Here is a 24,184-nt window from a genome sequence, read left to right on the forward strand (position 1 = left end):
ATCTGTTATAGCTTAGAAATATATTTATTTGACTATCATTATAATGGCAGCATAGTAGACATGATTAACAAGAATCTCACAGAGGACAGCAAGTGTTCCATCCATAGCCTCACTTGATCCAGATATAAGAATATGCACAGATGCTGATGGAAGCACACATGGGACAATGTCTGCATTAGTGTTGAAAATAGCCTTCATATAGTTGCCTGGATTTTCTCTTGTCACATGATCCTCACCTTTCTACCTCTCCTATGAATTTTGGAACCCACTGTTGACCCTACTGTATAATTCTGTCTGGCTATGTAGAGTAGAACCATATCACTCTTTAGGAAATAGTACATTTTTGTAAATTTGTTGAAAATCTTGCGCCTTGCAGGTACCTCCTTGACACCATTCTTCTTCCTCTGTTTCTTTCATTTAATTCATCTTCATTCACTCTTCTCCCCATCTCCAAAGAAAATGTGGTATGGCCATATTATATCATACAATATCATATTATAAGATATTATATCATATCTCATGATATATTTCATTCTTCTAAAATTTATTGTACATATACCAAACACGCTTTGTTTTGCATTCTTTGGCTCCTCCACTCCACTTTTCATTTAGGTAGCCCTAATTTGCATACTGTCTACAATCATATCCTCCTTTTTTGAACTGCTGCTCTATTAGGTTACCTTACAAGTGCCATTCTGGTGGATGACTTCAGTGTCTGTCTAGTTAATTTCACTATTCAACCCATTCACATTCCTCTTGCCCTTATTTATAGCCCTTTCACATCTCTCTGCATGATTCATCCCAGATGAGATTATAATCCACAGATCTTTGCCTTATCTTCCTCAGGATTGTACCACCTGTAGTTCTCAAACCAAAGTGTATTATCTAAAGTCATCTTTTTTTGTGTATTATGCTCCAGCTGATACAACAGTTTGTACCTCGCAGTCTGCAGCAACACTGACTGGAAGCAATCTCATTTTTCTATTCACAGTTTCTTGCTGAACTAATGCATTAGTTATGTCCAACCCCACAGGTGTACAAGTAGTCTGTTAACCCTAGACAGAAACTGTGTGATATCTAATTGAAACTGGCTTTCACTGAACAATTGCCAGTCAGTTGACAGAGTATGATTCTAGTCAATTCACCATTTTCTTGATCCCCTTCCTATTTTCAGTCTAATCCATATAGCATTTAACACTACAAAGACCTTAGTGTAATCCAAATGCTTCACGTCTATTGAGGAGAGCTGCCCATCTCAGTGGTGACCTAGTCATAGAACTGAATAAAGATGGACTGTTGACACTTTTACTGTATAAATTCCTGCTGCTCTCCAGCTTCAAACCACTTCTGATCCAGAACCTCTCCAAATGCGCTGCTGTTTTTCAAACAATTTTCCATTTGGTGGAAGGCAGGAAGTAGACCAGCAGTTGGCCAGTTGATTCCTGTATTCGTTCTAGAATAATGACAGTTTTGCTGCCATCCTCTATTTCTGTGGCACTGCTCATATTTTTAATCAGGAGCAGTAGAGTTTAGCTAGTGGTTCACCTTGCAGTACTGATTACTCTTTAAGGAGGATGGGCTGGTAGCTTGCCTGATCCCTTAGGTGTGATGGCCATTGAGTTTTTTTCCTCATCTCTTTCTCTCATACCTTTCATTTTTCACATTTTGTTCCAGTAAATACCCATTTTATCCTCCATTCTTCACTCCCTGCACTACCACAATTTCTGTTTTAATACCAAGGTGACAAACTAATTCAGGTATTCTTCCTGATCACTAACCTCCTATTTCTTCCTCTGTTTTTTAAGCATCCCATTGTTCAGAAAGTCCTCCTGTATATGCTAATACATCTGAATAATTTATTTGGACCATATCACATCCTTGAACAATCCTTCTGTGCTTCTTTCTTGAAATGATGCATGATTTTGCTGCTTTCTGTGACCTACTTATAAGCATTTTCCTCCAGTCTTAACATTACCCAGTTTCCAAGTGCATGTATGTCCTTTTATTTTTTATTAGAAATCCTATATCCACTATGCATTTACAACCCTGTTATATTTCTCCTGACATTATTTATTTCCTCCTGGTAGTTGGTTTCTCTCATCTTTTTACTCATTTGCCATATCTAAACAGCTTTCTTGCTGCTATTGTTTCCAGTCATCTATCTATGCTGCTTCTCATATTTTGTCTAATATTTTCCGGTATGTCCTCCTGAATGAACATGTAATTATCTGCATTATCCTTTCTACTATTCATAAAGGGATCATAAATCACACCACAGTATGGATCCTCACAACTGTCTCCCATCCCATCTTAAGTGGAAAGAGTTTCAATAAAGAATTTTCCGTTCCATGAAAATAGCCTTGTATTCTGTTTATCTGTAGCTTCTTGCTCTTTAGCGTAAAGATGGGTGCATCCCATGAATTCCTGAAACATTAAGATCTCTCATTACTATAATTCTGTTCTGCTTTGTTGATCTGTTAACCCTGTTCCCTAGTGTGTTCTTATTAATGGTACATATATAGCATAAGTAAAAATCATACATTTTTGTCCCACCCTGTCCATAAGGTCGGTGTAGGCCTTCCCTCCTTTTCTCCCTAATTCTCATTCTTTTCCTCAGTATAGCTGGTCACCTCCCAAATATATTACAATCACTTTATTCCCTTGTTTGATCTGCCTGCATTTCTATATACTTTAAAGCAGTCACAAATAACCACATGCAGAGATGACTCCATCTCAGGGGGTAAACCCTTTCATCAGCTGGTAGGATGTGCTGCCCTGTACACATCTCTGTCAGGTCACACTGCAGGGGCAGAAGTAGGTGTTTCACTTGTACAAATGGCTATGCTAGCTGTACATGTGCATGGCATGTGGGGGGAAACATAGGCAAGGCCCTTACTTCTGAGGGAGTCCTGTGGCAAAAGCCTAAAGTGTTGCTGCAACAAAGGGGAAACCTTAAAGTCCTAATTTGAGTGTGTCTGTCATTTATGTTGCAACATGATTTGAATGTGAATAGCTTAGATAATGATGACATTATATTCAGAACACTGGCAAAAAATAACAGTGTTGTACATGATTTTGACTGCATCATATAGTTTACTACAACATCTACTGCAACACATCACAGTGCTGCAATATGGTTAATAATACACACACCTTTTGTTATACCTTTCACAACTTACCTGGATCCCACATTTATTTTCATGTCAGATGTCATTTGTGATGGAACAGAGGATAGTGGTATTGGGTGCTTTCTGCACTGCTCCTAATTTTCATATTCTGGCTGTGTCTCCAGCTTCCTTAGCATCATGTTGTGCAGAATGCAGCAGGTAATAAGTATATGACGCACCTTCACATCTGTGTACGGAAATCTGCTACTTCAGTTTTCCTGTCAGTGGAAATGCATTTTCAGATTCCCAAAGATACTCTCTGATGTTCAGCCCATGGTGATAGTATGATCATAGGCTTCCTGTGTAGGAGTCTGTAGCGAGATAATCTATGTCAGCAGCCATAGCTCTATTGGACATTTCCTTATAAACATCTTTGGGATATCCGCCATGACTCCAACATGCATTTCATCACAATGGAATGCCATGTGTTGTCATCATGATTGCCCTCTGTGCAGATAAGATTTGTAGCTGGGGTTATTCCTTCCTGTGTAACTGGAACCCTTAAATATGGATCTGCATGAGATGGAAGACAATCCAGAAACCTCTATAGGCTATGGCCGACAATTGCCTGAGATGTGCCTGCAGTGCCCCCTGTAGGTTTTTGGATGATACTTCTGTCTAAGATAGTCACAGCAGTTATAACCTTGGCTTGCAAAGGCTTTGTTTGCTTTTTTTTCTAATGGCTGCCATTTTCATTGTCTGACACAGTTGGCACAGCTCATCTCATGTGTGGCTATCCATATGGACTCTGTCCAACTCTTTCTGCAATCATGATCAGTGTATGGCAACCATGGCTGAAGGTACCCTCTGGTGTACCTACAATCTTCTCTTGTTTGTTAGGATGCCTGCACTGTAATGGTAATGTTTATGGATAATATACGATTAATACTAAATGGCAAATTATCAGCTGCCGTGGTGCAGAGGAATAAGCCCTGACTATGTTCCAGGCAATCCAAATTCAGTTATAAAGTCTGCAGCATGATGACATTCACAGGGGAGGATGTGTCTGTCTATTCTAGGGAAAGGACAGAGTAGAGCAGAACACACATAGCTGCAGTCTCTCGGGGAAAGATTGCCATTGCAAAGATGCCCTAGTGCCAGGCTTTCTGCTCACACAGCCACTACTACCTGATGGTATTCACTAGTGAGTGCACTCACAGAAAAACAGAATTGTAAGCCCCCACCATAATGCAAGCAGCCTATCCCTCCTGCCCAGTGACAAGGATAGAGACTAACACAAATGCTATTATTGTTGGGACTCTAACAGATCAGAGGAGTGAAGATGCTCCATTAGTAATGCATGAATAGCTCAAGTCTGATGGGAAAGGCTTTTTTAAGGAATTTTTTATTAATTTAACATATTTAAAATATATACACAAAAAGGAAGAAATTCAACTTCACGTATTTGTTATACAATGATTGGAATACATTGACTCATCAAGGTACTCTTATACAATTAACACATTAAGAATCTTGGTATTCTAATAGCAACATTTCAAGGTTATCCTAACCACTAAAACTCCTCATATAGATCTTATTCTGATCACTTTCATTTCAGTTTTACATAGTTGTTGCATCTTTTGGCTTTTCCCGGTTAGGGATCGCCACAGCAGAACTCCGGTCCACTAATGATTTGCAGTAGATTTTTACGTGCCAAGTTGCCAGCTCTGATGCACAACCTTCAACGAAAGTACTCCCACCATTGCATGTCTCCACACAGAAGACGCTCTGGCTGAGAATCGAACAGAACAATGTCGTACTGTGAGGCGACAATGCTACCGCAGCACCACCACCGCAGTACTATTTTACATAGTATTGCTGTTAAATTTAAATATTGTTTGAACATAGGAACTGAGTTCAATTTCCAGTTTTTGTAATAGCTTTTCAAGCAACTGACAGAATGTTTTTTGCTCTTTGGCTTTTACAGATACAGAAAGTGGAGCATTCCTTAGTATTACTAAACTAGTTAAGGAACAATTATCAGACCATAACCCCTTAAAAACATACTTATATCTTCCCAATATACATTTAAGTTTTCACATTCCACAAACACATATATTCAGTTTTTACATCTTTACTACATCTCCAACAAACTGATGTCATTTTACTAAACTTAGAGATTTTATACGGTGGAACAAACTTCCTATGTATATATTTCCACATGAAAACTTTCCATTATAAAATTGGAGAAGTTTGACTAACTGATTTAAGTAACAACGTTTTATTCTTACGATCTATTGAGTCACTCAATCCACTGCTATCTAAAAAGTTCCTGAATTTTTCATCAACATTATTATTATTGTTTATAATTAACTTGGACAGGCCTCCTTTGTAGGTCAATCTACCTTTGATAACAGCATTCATATATTCATATAATGGGGGAATAGTGTTCTGTTCCTCTTCACTCATATTATCCACAAATTCATTTAATTTTTAATTGGATAATATTAACTGGTTAGCAGATCCATCCAACTTATATTCTTTCAATAAATATTATGGGGACTTAGCTTTTCCTTTCTCAAAGCAATCAGACCATAATACTATTCCATTCCTTTTAGTAAATGTATTTTAACATTGTTCTGAGTTTCCTTAAATCTAGAGGTATGTGCAATGGGAAAGCACAAACATTTCCATGTTGATATTAATGAAGTTTTAAAAACATATTTCTTAACTGTTTTAAGAACTAATTTCATATATGCAGAGTCTAAAGACTGAAATGAATTTCCTTCTAAGATACATGTTGTTAACCAGATGAAATGCTTGCTAAATATTTCTAATTTATTATTTTTAATAAACTTTTAAGAATTTAGTATAATATGCTCCTGGATGGTTTCCAGTGACTAGTGTAAGGTGAGTCTATCCAGAGTATAAGCGTTAAAACTTGCAGCAAAATAATATGATTCTACACCTGGGAAGCTAATACCACCATACTCCCATAATCTTTATATGATTTCTATAAGTATTTCTTGACTTTTTAAGATACTGTAAGAATGATTTTTTCCTTTTCTTTAAAAGTTGTTTTGTCAGGTATTAAAGCTATTGAATGCAATATGTATGTGTAATCTTGGATAATATAATCATTTTACTAAGTACTACTAACCTATCTTTAAAAGTAAAAAAAAAAAAAAACATTAATCCCATTTTTTATAAGAAGTAACACTTCTTCAATTACTTTTTCAAAGCTATTATTAATAATCTTAACCACAAGTTGATAGACTTTTAAGGACAGTGCATTGTTGCAGTGGTTAACATTGTCACCACACAGCAAGAGGTTGTCCCATTCAATTATTGGCTGAGATGCCTTCTGTGTGGAGTCTGCATGTCCCCCTTGCATTCACATGGGTTTGCTCTGGGTGCTCCGGTTTCATCCGTCATTCCAAAGACATGCGTCTGGATTGTTTCTCACTGGGTCTCCACTGAAAATAGGCTCTGTCCTAGTCTGACCTTCCCAGTCAACAAATGTTAAATAAATATTTTAATTATTTTCCTTTCCAATTGTATTTACATTTATCTTTAAACTTACGATCTAGTAATTGATTTAACACTAAAGTTTCAGTTTTATTATTACTAAATTTCAGCAGTGATAGTTCTTGAAACTTTTCAATTTCCTCATTTATTTGTTTGACTGAATAATTTAAATCTCCTATAGTTAGTAAAATATCATCTGATAAAAGATGTATTTTAGATTGACTATCTCTTATTTGAAAATCCCTCAATTTTTTTCATTGCTTCTTATACTTTTAGGTAAGGGTTCGATTACTAATGTAAAGAGTAAAAAGGGCAAGGGAAAGTTAATCCTTGATAAATGTAAGATCCAATTTTAACATATGCTTTCCAATCTCTACAGGTTTATTACTATTCGAATAAACTGTTCTGGGAATGCAAATGCTTCTAAAGTTTTAAACAAGTAGTTCCAATCTACAGAATCAAAAGCTCTCTTGATATCTAAGCAAATTAGAGGCCAATTTCTTGTTCATTCATTGCTAAATCTAAGATAGCTACTACCATTTTTATATGATCATACCTTAGCCTATTGACTATAAATCCTGTTTAAGCTTTATTAATTAAGTTATCTACTATATCTCTTAATATTCTGGTGGAAATTGAAGTAAATATTTTATAGTCTAAGTTTAATAATGAAATAGGTCTATATGAGGAGACTAACTTATTATCCTTTCCCTATTTAAGTATAGGTGAGATTACAGAAAATTTCTGTGAGAGAGGAATTATTTTGTCAGCCTGAATTATCCTGAAAACATCATTCAATAATTCTAAAATATTTAACAGAAGCAGACTATATAATTCCATACCCTGCATCTAGCCCTGCAGCTTTACCATTTTTAAAGCTTCTTTAATGTCTATCAGGGTAATAGGCTTATTCAGCAGAGATATCTGTTGGTCACTAAGTTTATTAGTAGCATTTTTATTTAAATAATTGCCAATTTTGTAATCATCTGTTATTTTTATCTTTATTATGATCCTCGTGGATTTGTTTTAAATATTAAGTATTTCCTCTATATCTGAAGTAAGCTTATTTATGTAAAGATTTCAGATATGATGGATCTGTGCCTTTTTCTGCTTAATATCTTACTTCTATTAGCTAATCTATGTAGAATTTTTGAAGATATCACATAACTGTGCAATATTATTTTTCTAAAGCTATATCTGGTTTATGCATTAAAACTATTTGATATTGTGTCATTAATTTTTTTAATGATTTCAGTATTATCTAATTTCTTTGTTTGTTGTTCAAACCTTACTTTGTGTATTTTATCTTGAATTTCTAGCAACTTTTTATTCCACTCTTTCATTTTATTACTAGCCCATCTTCATATTCTATCTTTAATATGCATTTTACGGAGTCCCATAGTATGACTTTATTAGCCTCAGCATTATCATTCAAAGATAAAAAAAAAAGATCTCAATTTGTTCCTTAAGGTAACTTTTAAACTCTTTTAATTTCATCATATATATTGGGATTCTATAAATAATCTGAAAATTTCATTATATCCATTACTATATTAATGCTCAGTGCATTATGATCAGATAAAGGATTAAGAATAATTTTAAAATAATTCACTTTATTAAGTAAATCTATAGAGTTATAAATCCTATCAGTTTTAGTTTGCGTCCCATGCACATAAGAAGAATGAGTGATGAACACTGTCTTCTGCCTTTACTAGTAAATCAACTAAATTATTATTACTAATCCATCTATTTAGTGCTTTAGCTGATGCCAGTATTTAAGCTTTCTTCTGTTCATTTGTATCTTCTATACAAGTAATCTAGTTAAAATCCCCTGATAAAATTAAACCACCCTTCCAGTGACTTTGTAATAAGTTTACATGATCTTTAGCCACTCCTGTGCCTATTACAGGGATCCAGTAAAAATTAGCTATTGTATAGAGTTTGCTGTTGAGGTATAGTAGGGTCTCTCCTCCTTTTGTTAAAATAAGCAGATAACATTTAATAACCTATGTTATTTATATATTGTATATTTCTGTCTATCAAGGGAGTCTCTTGCAGGAATATAATGTCTCCTCTATTTAATTTTAGATATCTTGTTAGTGATTTTCTTTTGTTGTCATTATTTACACCTTTTACATTAATAGATAACGGATTGAAACTATTCATATTGTGTATTTAAAATGATTTATTTTAAAAGATATGACACATTTAACCACATATTAATTTAATTATATATAACACTTTAATGCATTCTTCTGACACTATCTTACCATTTCAGATTTTTTTTAATTCTTCCTTGCTACAAACTAAACTACTAAAACACAAAAGTAACAAAACAAAGACAAGTATACAACTTTAACTGTATATGTTGCTAATAAAACACAACCTACAATGGATACCAATGTTCCTAGTTTTCCTATCGAATAGTCAAACTACTATACTAACTCTCTACCTACCTGTACCTAAAAATTCATCAAAACACTAGCCAAAAGCTACAGTTTATTAATATAAATTATATATAGATCAAAATAGTAAGAGATGTTTAATTTAGTTATATATCTTGTCATTTAAAACTATTCTTTTATTACTACACAAAAGTTTAATAATTTTTTATTAGTCACAAGTATTAAATAATCCAACAAATAGTATATTATATACCTATTTATGTAATAGTAGTGTTAACCACTTACGTGTTCCTAAAGTATTCGCTCATTCAACATTCTTATAACTAGATTTCTAAATAAATAAGAATAACAGAGTGGGACCTGAAGAGATAAAGATGTCTGTAAATTTACAGGTTATATGTAATCTTATCATACTAAACTATAATGCAAAGAAAATTCAATGTACATATATATGTTTATTATGTCAAAAGACAACCACATATTTTATAGCTCTAACAAATAGCTCTGAATTAATTTTTAAAGTACAAGTGCCCATATCTCAAAATTTCTATAACACTCTTAACACATCAAATATCAAAATATTTAAAAATCCTTTAGCTTATTAAACTACTTCATAAAAATATGCACATTACTGAGGGCAAAGAGAATGTCTTGTTCTTGCTAATGAGTCAAAATATTTAAAACATTTTTCAGTCTATATTGTATTCAAAAGTTATAATGTGTTCAATTCATCTCCCATTCACCCATCCCAGATTCAAACATATTGGAAAATCTGCTTTAGTTTCTACTAAAACAGATGTACTGATTCAGCAATAAAACACTCAAGTTTCAGTGTTGACTTATGAAATGGGTTATTTCTGGTATACTTAGTGAATCTAATATCATACAACATGTAAAAAGCTTCAAAGTTCATATGATCAAAATTCAAATGTCCGCTTTCAGATTATTTTAAAATATTTTATATGATTTTCTATGTAAATTATATGAACTCATGAATATTCACATTTCTGACATATGCAGGTATATGCAATAGGCATCTTTCTTAAAAGCAGTTATTTAAATATATTTTCTCTCTTATTTTCCTACTAGTAATCTACCTTATACTATATAGCTTGTATTTCTAAAATCTCCCACGAGAGCTATTTAATCATCAGCTCTCTATTAAAGATTATAGTATGTATACATATTATTAGTTTACTGATACTGTTCTTTTATTAATCTTACATAGTAGATATTGCATTACTTGTACATATGCATATTATTCATAAGATGTTTACTCTTATTAATTCTAGTATTACAGGCAATTTTAGCTATATATAAAGGAATTACTGCTTGTTTAATTTGAATGTGTGTTTTAGCCATTGTAAATGGCTGTTCTGATCTAAACTTTACATGCTGACATCAGAAATTGACTACAGCATGTAAAAATGACAGCTCACAGTACACAGCAGCTGCTGATTTCCTCTGCAGGTTTTCTCATTCTTCTTGGTTTTTTAAGCTGTTCTAATAAGTAACACATATCTAACTTTACTTCTTTCAATTAATATGCACAGTTAATATATATAGCTAAAGATAAGAATACAGCAGAAGCTATTAACATATAAAATGTAAGCAAATAATATGTTACAACATCTTAGTTTTAAACATTACTATAGCTTTTGTCGTACCAATTCTTCACTTCTAAGAAAAGAAAAGAGGTGTTATTTTAAGATCATAGGAAGTTACTAGGCTAATGGCCCTATGGTCCTTACATGCCTAGTGAATTTCTACCTTTATTTTTCACATATATACTTGAGAAAAAATAGAAAGTTCATTTCTTCTTTCACAGATATCAGTGATGAACGTTTAAATAGACTTTCTTCAGGACAACTCAAGGCAGGAATAATCCAGCATCCAAGAACAAAGAAGACAAAATCACCATCACCTTAACACTTCTAATTAGCATACTACTTACATCTGAAATGTGGTTAACCGAGCACTATTTATACTACCCAAAGTTGAAAAAATAAAATAAATCTCTTAACTTGTATAGCTTTAAAGTTACCAGTTCTGTTGCTTATAATATAATGCCATTCTCATTTCACTGTAAATAAAGTAAAACAGTAAAACTAACCCTTTATTACACATCATTTTATTTATATATTTATTTTATTTATTTATTTGACATTTGTTGACCAGGTTAGTCCAAATGATCCAAAGCCCTTTTTCAGTGAAGGCCTGGGGAGAAATGCTCCACAAGTAAGTATACACAAGTACAATGTGAAGAGCTCCACAAGTTATACACATATACAAAATGGAACAGTATATCATGAATACTCAAGAGTTATAGAAAAATAAAATAAAATACATGGTAACATCTCAAAGTATTTACAGTAAAAATTATAATCTTTTCCAGTTCAATAATTATAGAGAGTGAGAACTGAGTTTGATTAATAGCTGCTATGCTAGTTGAGTTTTAAAGTAGTAAAGGCTATTATGCAGTAGGGGGAGTAGATAAAAGAAGGAAGAGGGTTAAGAGAGCATAATTTGAATAGGGTGGGAGGTAGGTCAAGGAGGGCGGTTACTGTGGCAAATCCAGGTTTTGTTTAGATAGCTTTTGGTAGCTATTTTGAACTGATGTCAATGACTGATGTTTCATATATCCAGTGGAAGCTTATTCCCAGATTGGGCCAGAGAGTAGATGTACAGGTTTTGACGTCTCTAGATTTAGGCTTGTAGACAGAGAGAAGGTTTTGTTCAGCACTACAGAGAGAACTAGATGGTGAGTAGGGGGAGATGAGAGAATATATGTTGGGTTAGAAGGAGAGAAGATATAGAATAGAATGTATCATTTGAAGGCGAGAGAGGAGTAGGCAGTGGGGAAGATCTAGCCAGTTTAACTTTATAAGAGATAGGCAGTGGTGTGAATAGTAGAGGTAGTCAGCAGTGAATTTGGCCACTTTGTTGAAGGTGGATTCTAGCTTTGATATGAGGGTAGCTTGAAGGTTAGTGAGGATTTGAGAGCCATAGAGTAGGTTAGGGAGAAGGTAGGTATGGGCTATGGCAATTTTGGCTTTATTGGGCAAGAATTTCTTGTTCCTGTAAAGGAGTCCTAGTTTTTGGTGGGTTTTCTTAATATTGTTGAGAATGTGCAGGTCAAACTTCAGTTGGTCATCAATGATGATCCCAGTAGTTTGATCTGTGATTCCACCTTGATAGGAATATTATTGAGGCATGTGATTGAGAAGGGGAATTTAAGATTACTCATATTTTTAGGGATGAATAACAGAAGTTTTTTTTTTCAGATTTAGTATTAGCTGGTTCATGGTGAGCCAGCTCTAAATGGATAGGAAGGATGCCTGGGTAGTAGACTGTAGGTCAGTGAGGGTATCAGTTTTGGGAATAACAGTGGAGTCATCCACGTATTGAACAAGTGATGACTGTTGGCAGGATTTGTACAGCTGATTGGTGAAGATATTAATTAATAGTGGGCCAAGGATAGATCCTTGAGGGACACCCATCTTAACTGGAAGTGCAGGAGAGATTGCAGAAAGCCATTTAATAAACTGGAGTCTTTTGTTAAGGTAGCTAGTAAACCAGGAAATTGTGAAGGTGGACAACTTGAGTTCTGAGAGTTTGTGTAAGAGGAGGGGGTGGTAGACTGTGTCAAAAGCCTTGGAGAGATCAAGAAACAGACAAGACACTAATTTGTTTTGATCTCTAGCTAGTGACATGGTGTTAGTGAAGGAAATTAGGGGAGTGTAGGTTCTATGTTTAGGACAAAAGCCATGTTGAGTGGGGGTTAGTAGGTTTTGTTGTGAGAGGTATTGAAGAAGCTGTTTGTGTACACATTTCTCAAGAAATTTAGACAGAGGGGATAGAATAGCAATGGGTCTGAATTTGAAAAGTTCAGAGAAGTTGCCTCCTTTATGGATGGGTAAGGTGTAGAATTGTTTCCAGATAGCTGGCACTTTCGCCAAGGTAATGACATGGTTAATGAGTATAGAGATGGGGAGGGCTAGAGAGGTGGCTGCTTTCTGGAGAAAAAGTGAGGGGAGGTTGTCTGTGGAAGGGGAGCAGGGTTTCAGTTTTAGAAGTAGGAATTTTATGTAACTTGTGGAGAAAGTTTTGAGAGAAAATGGATTAGATGGGTTAGTGGATGAAGGAGGGCTGTTGGGGGTATGTTTGTGCAGGTGTTAGTTTGGGTAGTTAGCTTGCTGATTATTTCAATGAAATAGAACTTGAAGTTCATGGTAATTTCTAGTGGAGAGTTAGAGGGACAAGGTTGGGGGGGGGGATGGGTTGCCTAGATGTAGAATTTGATTGATAGTGTGCCAAAATTAATTGGGATTGTCAATGTTTGTGGTAGGAGGGTTATTATAGAAGTTCCTCTTATCATTGTAGATAGATTTCTTGGTATGGTTGCAAAGTTCTTTGTACTGTGTGAGGTAGGACGGAATTTGGTTTTGGACCACAGCTTCCAGGCTTTGTCCCTCTTTAGCATTAGAGAGTGGGTGGCATGGATTAGCCAAGGAGATATTACTGATTTAACCTTAACATGCGTAAGGGAGCCAGAGAGTCCAGTATGTTTAAGAATATAGAGTTAAATTTGGTTACTGCTTCATCAAGGGATAGCTGCGTAAGGAATAACCAGTTGATAGCTGAGATATGGCTGTTTAATGTGTTTGAATCAAAGTGTGACAAGCTAAGAACGTATGTGGTTTGCTGTAATGTGGGGTGAATCTAAGGACTTTGATGGTACAGTTGTCACTAAAGGCATCTGGCAGTGTATCAAGGAAATGATATTTGTGGGGTAGGAGACTAGCATTCAATCAAGGAGAGAGAATTGGTTGATTTTTATAGTATAAGTGGGGGTAGTTATTAGTTGGGAGAAACCATGTTGATTAATACTGGTTTTGGGAGAATCTGATGAGAGAGATATAGCCAGTTTATGTTGACATCACCCGTTAGTATTGTTTCATTTGGTAGGTGTTGGGTGAGCCAGGAGAGAATATGTTCTAGTGTTGTAATATTGTCACCAGGGGGGATGTATATTGCTGCAATGTTAATTGAGGTGTGAGCATTAAGGAGTCTATATTATATATTCAAAACTTCAAAATTTCGAACCTCATATGTTTAACAACATATGAGCGAAACATGAATCTTCGAATATATAATAAAAACACAATAAAAAAAAACACTTACCTTAACTCTCTGAGCAGGTGGGCAAGCCCCCCTGCACCCCCCTCACCCTTCCTTCTTAAATATACCAACTCCGAGACTGCACTTCAGTGCAGAAAAGGGAAATTTTCCCATTCTGCCCGTACAGAGCCATAGCCTTTCACCTTCAAACTTTTCAAAGTTTGATCATATGGTGTCAACCATATGACATTTGAACTTTGAAACATTTGATAATTTAATAGTGACCCAGCATTAACTTTACAGTTTGCTGCTAGTAGCTCGGCTGGAGAGTCTGGGGGGGGGGTCTAGTTAGAGGGGTAACATTGAGGTGGATGGAGTGTAAGATAGCAACTCCACCGCCTTTTTTTCTGAGTTCTGTCTAGTCGTAGGATTTTGTAAACTGGGGGAAGAAAATCTCAGTCAGGATTATGGGGTTTTAACCAGATTTCACAGAGGGTTAGGATGTCGGGAGAGTGATTGGATAACCAGGCATGGAACTCAGTTGTTTTGTTACCTATGCTTCTTATGTTCATGGAGTACAGAGATAGTTTTTTTGGAGGGGATGATAGGATGAGGAACAATGAAGAGAGTAGGAGAAGGGTTAGAAGAGGAGGGGAGATGAGGTCCAGGGTTGGGATGGATGTCCCCATACAGAAGTAGGGTAGTGAGAGAAGGGAAGAATGTGTGAGGTGGGGGGAGAGGGGAATATTGTTTCATCTTGTCTCTGGGAGAGGTTGAGTAGCTGTGGGGGAATTTGATTTTAGGGAGTTAAGGAGTTGTAGATGATGTGGGTGAGGCGATTATAAATGTGTGAGAGAGTTGGGGAAACACAAGTGGGGGGTGGAGGTTGGTGACTGGTGGTAAGGTTGCAGTTGACTATTGTAGGACGTAAGGTTGTATAAAAGAGATAAGGTGGAAGTAGATATGAATGATAACAGCAGGATGTGAATATGCATGATGTAGTTTTTCTTAGTTGGAGTAGAGGTGTGACTAGTTATAGGAGTGAGAGAAGTGATTGGTAGGAAGGAGGCGAATAGGGAAAAGAAGGGAGTATGATCTGAAATCTATATTTTTAAATAGGAAGTGGATAAGAAAGTGTAAAATGTGAGTTATTGGAGGCCGTGAGGAGAGTGAATGACAGGTAAAAGAAGGTAATTGGAGGCAGAGGAGAGTTGTGGGAGGGGTTAAGAGGGTGACGTAACAAGGGGGATGGATAAAGGAAATGGTGTCAGTCATGGGTGGGAATGGGGGCAGAGTAGGGGAGCAGAGTGAGCCCAAGTGGAGCTACGGTTAATGGAGCGGTGCTGAACCATGAAGTGGACTTTGCCAGCATGCAGGAGTGTAATAATAAGATCACTTGTAATCTGGTCAGAGTAAAGGAGACAGGTGAGAATGTTAAGACAGGATGCAGAAGAGCAGGAAGGCTAATAGGAGTGTGTAGCCATAGCAGAGACAGGGGACAAGTAATTGCGAGCTATCTTACACCAGCAGGCAGGGAGGGAAAGATAAAGAGTTGTGGAAGAAGGAAGAGGAGGAAGAGTGGTGGGGGGCCCAGTAGTGTGCAAAACATGTGTTCAGTAGGCTAAAGAGGGTATACTAGAACTTAGGAAGACCTACACTGCTTATTTTTAAGTCTGAGCGTCCAGAAGTTAATCACTCAGTTTCAGATGGAAGTAGTGCATTCCAGGGGAGTACGTCACTCAGGAGGGATGTTTCAATGGAGTGGCAGTGTGACTACAGGCTAAAAAATAAGAGAAAAATTAATAATCAAGGTTAGGACATGCAGCAGACGAGGGATGAGGAGAGATAAGGCTATTAGGCACAAATTCTGACAGAGTAGCCTAAAATACAGTGACTATAACAACACTGGAAGAGAGGCTGCAAAGCAGCTACCTGCGGTTATAGTCGGCAAGGCTAAGTCGCAAGCTGTTCGTTAGACCATCTGCTGTTGAGAGTTCAGAGTAAAAATCATTAACTCCATATGTGATAGAGAGCAGATAAATCATTACATTGGTGGACTTACTGCCACTACAGCACTACTATCATCTAAGTTACAAACCAATGTGCAGGTCTTAGTTTGAAACAAGTAGGGATTGAGTTGCAGTATATTAAACATTATGCACTAGATATTGAATTGCAGCTCTTAAAATTATACGTTCCGCAGATGGGTCCTGACAGTTCTTTTAACAGTTTTAGGTATAACCTCCAAGCAATTAATACAACAGTTCATTTAAATGTACCTGCAACATAGTAGACTCAGGCTAACACAAATACCAGTTGCATAGTCTGTGAGAGCATTCACAGGATTAAAGTCTTACAGTTAAGCAATAACAGGCAAACAAAATCTGTCTGACTGTGAAAATAAGAGGAAATAGTATATTAGCCCATATGAGAGGAAAAATAACAGACAATTATGCCTATACAGTTTCACTCAGGCCTTTTACCGGTAATTAGTTTACTTATGTGGCTAGCACACTACTGTGTGGTCATCTACCTCTTGAAAGTGGAATGCGTAGTTTAAAGATGGCACCAGTAGTGCAAGGCAAGATATCTAAACTCAGTTTGTGGTCTGATTGGCCAGTACCATGTCTGAGGTGTGTCTGAGGTGTTGTTACAGGGATGTGAACAGGGGAAGAGAAAGGGAACATGAGAGAAAGGGAAAAAAGAAGATGGGAAGAGAAAGGAGAAAAACTGCCAGGCATGTGGCAGGGGCTGTATTTACTTAAACCATGAAGTGGACCTTGTCAGCATGCCAGAGTCAATCAATGAACATGAGTGTAATAATAAGATCATTTGTAATCTGGTTAGAGTAAAGGAGACAGATGAGAATGTTAAGATAGGATACAGAAGAGAAGGGAGGCTAATAGGAGTGTATAGCCATAGCAGACAGGAGCCAAGTAATTGCAATCTAGCTTACACCAGGAGGCAGGGAGGGAAAGATGAAGAGCTGAGGAAGAAGGAAGAGGAGGAAGAGTGGTGGGGGGGGCCCAGTATGTGCAAAACACATGCTCAGTAGGGTAAAGAGGATATTACTAGAACATAGGAAGACCTACACTGCTTATTTTACAGTCTGAGCATTCAGAAGTTAATCACTCAGTTTCAGATGTAAGTAGCTCGCTCTAGGGGAGTGCGTCACTCAGGAGGGATGTTTGAATGGCACAGCAGTAGGACTGCAGGTAAAAAATAAGAGAAAAATAAGTAATCAAGGTTAAGACATGCAGCAGATGAGGGGGTGAGGCAGAAATTCTGACATTGTAGCCTAAAGTACAGTGACTATAACATTGGAAGAGAGGCTGCAAAGCATCTACCTGTAGTTACAGTCGCCAGGGCTAAGCCACAATTTGTTTGTTAGACCATCTGTAGTTTAGAATTCGGAGTAAAAATCACTAATTCCATATCTTTTAGCGAGCAAGTAAATCATCACATTGTGTTAGAGAGCAGGTAAATCATACATTACATCATGAAAAATGTTTTAGCTTAAAATATAAATACATACTTGCATATGCTTTGTAACTTAAAGTCCAGTACAAACCTTTTACTTAAAGGGAAAATCTGTTGTTTCATTAAATAATAGTCCTGCAATCAGAGAATGACACTCATTTGTTTTTAAGCTTTTTAGTTTTAGAATCAATTTTCCAGAATCTCAGCTCACACTGTCTCTTCAAGGGTATACTGTTCCACTCCATTTTTTCAGTATTATTAAGAATTTTTACTGCTGTTAATAAAAGTGAATGCCTCCTCCCGTGTGTTAAATATTTTGGTTTCTTCAGAAAGGAATAATATGATCTTTGCAGGAAACACCAAAGTGACTTTAATATTGTTCTTTTTAAGTTCCTTGATCAGTGTAAACAGAATTTTCTTTTAATCGTTACTTTACTGACAAATCTGACTACATGTTCACCTATTTCAATAAGTAATATAATAATAATAATAAGTATATTTTAATATGTAATATGCTGGAATATGCAGCTTTTAATATTTGATCTTTTTCCTAAGCTAGACATGAACTTAACTATAATTGAATGTGGTGGTGAGTTTTCCTTCTTAGAAGGTGCTGTCACGGAGCTATGTGCTCTTTCAATTTCAAAGGATAAAGTTTCATGTAGATTTAATGTTTTATGGAGCCAGGTACTTAAGAGGTTTATCATATTGCCTCCCTCATACTTTTCAATTATACCATAAATTCTAATGTTATTTTGTCTCAGTCCATTTTCTAAATCATCGAGTTTTTCTATGAGCCAGGTATTTTGTTTTAATGTTATTTTGTCTCAGTCCATTTTCTAAATCATCGAGTTTTTCTATGAGCCAGGTATTTTGTTTTAAAAGAAATTCAGTCTGAGTCTCACCTTCAGTTATTCCTCCTTCATGATCATTCAAAGTCTCTTCCATACTTCTGATTTGGGTACTCTGTTGTGTCATAAGAACTTCAAAATGTTCTATCTTCTTTCTGGTCTCTTCTTTGAAACTTTCCAGTCTGGTGTCCAGTTTGTCTATTTTTAGTAATATATCCTCCATACTAGAGAGTATTGGCTGGATGTCTTTTTTTAACACAAGAATCCTGAGTACCATTTCTTGAGTGACTCATGTTGAAGTCTCTTCTCTATTAACCAAGCAGTTGAAATTCTGACAAAAAAATTACAGGTTTTGAGGAATGTGAAGCTATAAATCTTTTCTCTGAATATTAGTGAATAAAATTAGCTAACAAGTATCTCCACATTTTAATTTTTTTGATTACATTTTCTTTCAGAGAAAAGTTTTCAGTCACAGAGCTTTCACCAGTCATTGCTCTCAGTTAGCCATCTTGGCCATGCCCCTTGATGGGAAAGGTCTGATGGTAGGCAGTCAGAGGAGGAAAGCACCATAAAAATATATAAAAACCAAGCAATTCTTGTATTATGTATGCAGTGATGCTTGCAGTCATTCCCTTATACATTTATATCACTTTGCATTTCCCTGTATTTTATTGTGCACACTCTGTATGCTTCATGAATTATGATGCTTAAGCTGCTATAATGGTGGGTTAATTTACATGTTGTTTTCACACACAGTTTGTCAGTACCATACTAGTGGTATGTACTGCATTACTCTTTGTGAATCTGCTTTGCATTTGCATGCAGTGCTAAGATGTACAATCACAGCTTCAATGCATATATTGTTTCTGAATAGGGCCCTTAGACACATATTTGACTAGAGTCACTAAACAGTTCTTTTATTTAACTGAAGGTAAAGAATCCTTCTTTTGTATATTTGCAGTTTAAAGTATTAAAAATGTACCTGCATCTGTACAGACTGTTATATTTGCATCCTAGGCTTAGGTTCAGCCTTTGGGCTGGCCTAGGAAGTTCCATATGTGGTTCTTGCCAATAAGAGAGTGTATCCAATAAAAAAAAAAAAAAACAAAAAAACAGAAACAAAGATATGTATTACAGGTCATAGTTAGAAGAAGCAGAACCAAAGTTCTTCTTTCAGCTTTTCCCAGTTAGGGGTTGCCACAGTGGAACTCCAGTCCGCTAATGCTTGGCAGTAGATTTTTACAGTGCCGAGGTGCCAGCCCGATGCCCAACCTTCAATGAAGGCACACCCATTCTCGCATGTCTTTCGAATGACACTAAACCACAGGGAGGACATGCAGACTCCACACAGAAGGCACTCCAGCCAAGAATCAAACAAGAGAAGCTCTTGCTGTGAGGCGACAATGCTACCGCTGCACCATCACGGCTTGCCGAAGAAGCAGCAGAACCAATACTCAAGCAAAAACGCTTGACCTGACTTTGTATTGAGCTTTTAGAGGCAATAACTCTATGGCATTTTAAGTGGGATACTAAGACAATAGAAAAAGAAGAGTACACTGCAATGAGATCATGAGTTCTTTTACACAACTCTTAAAACAGGTGTTATTTGCCAAGAATCACAATGACGATATGCAGGACCAAATTTTTTGTGATATACATCTATGCAATTTTGTAAGCTGGAGCCACAGAAAGATTGTCTATTTTAAACAAGGTTAGAGAGAGTTTCAGATTAATGGCATCAACAAGATTCATGTATTTTGCAGGCTTTTCCATTTATTCATATTTAAGATGTAGTTTTCATTTGCTTGTGTCTTAAGAGTTTGTAAATGTCCTGTACTTCACAAAAGTAAAGAAATGTCAGCACTGTATCAATGCTTTTTTATTTATAGATTGTAGAACTCAGGGACCATTCAGGGCACTATCGGAGCAATTTCACAACAAACATTCTGATGAGTTCAGCTACCTAGAAGATCAACACAGAAGTGGACAAAGAAATCATGCGGCAAGACGCAGGTACTATTGATTACTCATAACCTTAGTTGGATTTACTGGTGAGTTTTTTGCATGTGTTTGAAAGGTTTTTGTGATTAAAATGGTCAAAATCAAACACAGTTGCCTTAAGGAGGAAGAACTGAAGTTTGGTGTATAAATGTTTGGGAAGGCTATCAGACTACATTTTCCTACACTTTGTATTAAAGCAAGTCACAAATATAATCATGTAACAATGAAACAACAGACAATTTGAAACAAGATAAAATGAGTACTATAAAATACACAATCATTCCTGAAAAATTTTATGTTATAATCTTTGTGGTTCTTGTTACCTGAACTCAACAAAACTCAAGATACGTAAGTACAGCAGGAGTGCAAGGCCAAAAGCCAAAAATTCAAAACCAAAAACAATGGCCAGTAGGCAAACAGTGAGTAATAATTTAAATGAGTGTAAGTATAATATACTAAATATACAAAAAAAACCCCAACAAAATGTATCAGAATAATACATGGGCAAACCGGTTTCGGCTCATGCCTTCATCAATGGCTTATTAAAAGCAGAAATGCGAGTTGCAATATATAAAGAAAGGCCATTAAAGACACACCCTCTCCCTCCACCAGTACAGTCAAAGAACTTCATTTAAGCCAGGAGAAAAAGTGAACCTAATTTAACAATCCACATACACTCATTTGTATTAAGCAATTCATGCCAACCCAACTTATTTGGACTTTTAAAAACTATACTGTCAATAGCAATAAACCTGAAAACAGATGTAGAATGTTTCAGAGTGTATTTGTACAAAGCATTTCACAGCTTTTTATTTCTGATATAATTTAAATGTCCATAAACACATATCTTAAATTGTCTAGGGAGCTGTCCAACATAAAAAGCAAAAGAGCTACAACCCATTCAGAAGAGGAATTATTATAACATCAAATATCAAACACCTTAGACATATTACAACATGAAAATTGTTTAATTTTTAAAACATGTCTTCAAGCTGTACAATGTCCACATGGGAAACACCTAAATATTGGTGTAACTTCCAAAGAAAGTTGTTTACTGAGACCCATATAAGATGTTTTCTTAAAGTGAAATAAATAATTTCCAATAGTTTTACCTCAGCTATAAGTAAAAAAAACAATATGTTGACAACATTTTAGCAAGTTTGTGATCAGCCCTGAGGATTCCCCAGGGTTTAATAATTAAATCACAAACAATTGGGCATTGCTGCCTAAAGTGAAAAAAAAAAAAAAAAAACGAATGTGAGTATCTTTATTTTTACATTGTAGCACAGAATTTCTGTTCATAGAATTTATAAATAGCATTTTTTGTATATTTAATATACTTACACTCTTTTAGATTATTACTCACTGCTTGAGTGCTTGCCATTGTTTTTGGTTCTTGTAACCTGATCAAAAACCTATGCTACTATGCTGTCAGTTGACTAAAAGAGTATGAGCAGGGGTTTTCAAATTTAAAGATAATACCCGTAATCAAAGGATCATACTTGTTATCCGCTCCCTCTCTAATATTTGCAGTTTTGAAACCTGGGATATCTGTGTGCAAATGCCAAAAACTGAAACCAGACAAGTCTGGAAAAGTTATCTTTAATGTCCAGTAGGTTGTTGTACAACCTCAATCAGTATTTACTTATTGTATGTGGCATTCCCAGAGCAATGAAATGTATGAGGTTATCTGTTGGGGGTACCTCTTACAATGGCTGCCAGTCCTCTCCCTAAGGCTCAATGGGGAAAACGTTGCATGTGTATTAGCTTGTATTGCACAAAAGTCAGCTGTGCATTTCAATGAAATCTCGGCCACTAGCATACCAATTTGGGTTAATCTTAACAACAGTTTCTCATATGAATAGTCTCCAACTATCCATTTTCCTACTAGCAGATCTTCACTGTATCTTACAGAAGCTTACACATCACTGAGTGGCCCTGGGCAGGGAGAGAGTGAAGGGTGGCAAATCAGTTAAGTACATTTCTATGATCCAAAAAATGGTCACCTAATGAATATTGCACCCAGGAGGAGTAGAAATTGGAGATTAATTGGTAATATTACCTGTGCAGCATATTCCTCGTAAGATACATAACTGTTATGGACTGGAGATACAAAATCTGCCCAGTAAATAAAACCTTAAGAAATCCACAGTGGACAACAGAACCAGAAAGAAGTTTGCTTCATTTATTCATGAAGCCCAAAATCTAACTCACATACATATTTTTTATGAGCCCAATAATCTCTTCAAGACAAATGCCTTTATTCCCCCAGAATCCCACATAGTGCTTATCTAAGCTCTGCCTACATTACTGCAACTGTAAACATGCCATTTCTGACAGGCCCAGATTAATATCAGAAGAGATCTCACCAGGATGGCCTGAACTAGTTGGGTCACCAAAGGTATTAGAATGCATTTTTCAGTTAGTAAATAACTGAGCTAGTATTAAATCATGGCACTTTATCTTCTGTTCTTCTGGATTGTAAGCAATAACCCATGTTACTCTGTTTTTTGTCCCCACTGTAATACTTATTTATCTGACCACAAATTCATACAAATACAAAATGCATTAATGTTATCTGCTTTGGATATTTTAAGTGGGAAGGTTAGATTGAGCAAACTCCATATACAATGGGGTTCCGAGGTGAAGAACTCCAGTCAATACATAAGAAGATATTAATCAATGCAATGTTTTCCCTGCAACAGTACTTTAAAGGTTGCATAGACATAGTTAAGACCATAAGAATAAAGCTCGGATGTCATAATTAATCATACACTTACTGAGAAAAATTATTTCCTGGTAACTGATATATAAGATATTATTTTTCATACCATATTAATTATTGTTATTTTACATGCTTTTGAGATTAAAATAGGAATCAATCAGAAGAGATCAGAAAAGATTGGGAAGAGAGATTAGATACGCAAGTCACAAAGAAACACTGGGAGGACATATATATGGCTCCCAAATATGCAAAAAAATCTAGAAGACTTAGGATTTTGCTTGAAGTGTTGTCATAGATACTTTTATGCACCAAGTAGATTCCAAAGAAGTTTCCTTGGGTAGATAGCAAATATTAGAGGTTTTCATTTGAAAGAATGAGGCAACTGTGAATGTATGTTTTGAGAATATGATAAGTTGGCAGGCTTTAAAAATTCCATATAGAGTACTCTGTCAGGAATACTGGGTGAGTAAATGAGTGTAACTAATGAAATTATTTTCTTTTAGTTGGGATACAAGACCTGAATTGTCCAGACATAGCAAGGCCTTGTTAAGTTTAATTCTAGTGGCAGCCAAATAAGACATTACTAGAAAATGGAAATCAAAATCTAAAGCAACTATAACTGAAGTAGCAAATATTGTCTACAGGATAAAAGAACAGGAAGTGGGATCCTTAGGAAAGGGTTGGAGAAGTAAACTACATAGAAAAAAATGGAAACTGTGGGAACAATACACAGAAAAAAATCGGAAGAGGAATGAGGTTGAACAGAAGGCAGGAACTGAATAACATGCAATGTTGCTTAGCTGATATGATATATAACAATAGATGTGAATTATAATGCTTGTAAATGTGAACTTGTTAATATGGCTTGATTACTTTTATATAAATAATCCAAAGCACCAGCAGGAATGAAAGGACACCACGAAAGGATCAAATGTTTATTCCAATTAGTTTAGCGCTTTCTTCCCT

General features: G+C 35.8%; 1 protein-coding gene across 1 annotated transcript in view; it reads left to right on the top strand.

Annotated features, from left to right (window-relative positions):
• The window catches only part of LOC122792862 (peroxidasin homolog), a 1,098,019-nt gene that overhangs the window by 794,265 nt on the left and 279,570 nt on the right, over window positions 1–24,184 (top strand). Inside the window, exon 12 of the mRNA XM_044060421.1 lies at window positions 20,382–20,505. Within this exon, the coding sequence (XP_043916356.1) occupies window positions 20,382–20,505 (124 nt within the window). The remainder of the gene's footprint in view (window positions 1–20,381; window positions 20,506–24,184) is intronic.

Source organism: Protopterus annectens, chromosome 2.part0 (assembly GCF_019279795.1).
Source record: "Protopterus annectens isolate FY-2018-M chromosome 2.part0, PAN1.0, whole genome shotgun sequence".
Taxonomy (NCBI): Eukaryota; Metazoa; Chordata; order Ceratodontiformes; family Protopteridae; genus Protopterus; species Protopterus annectens.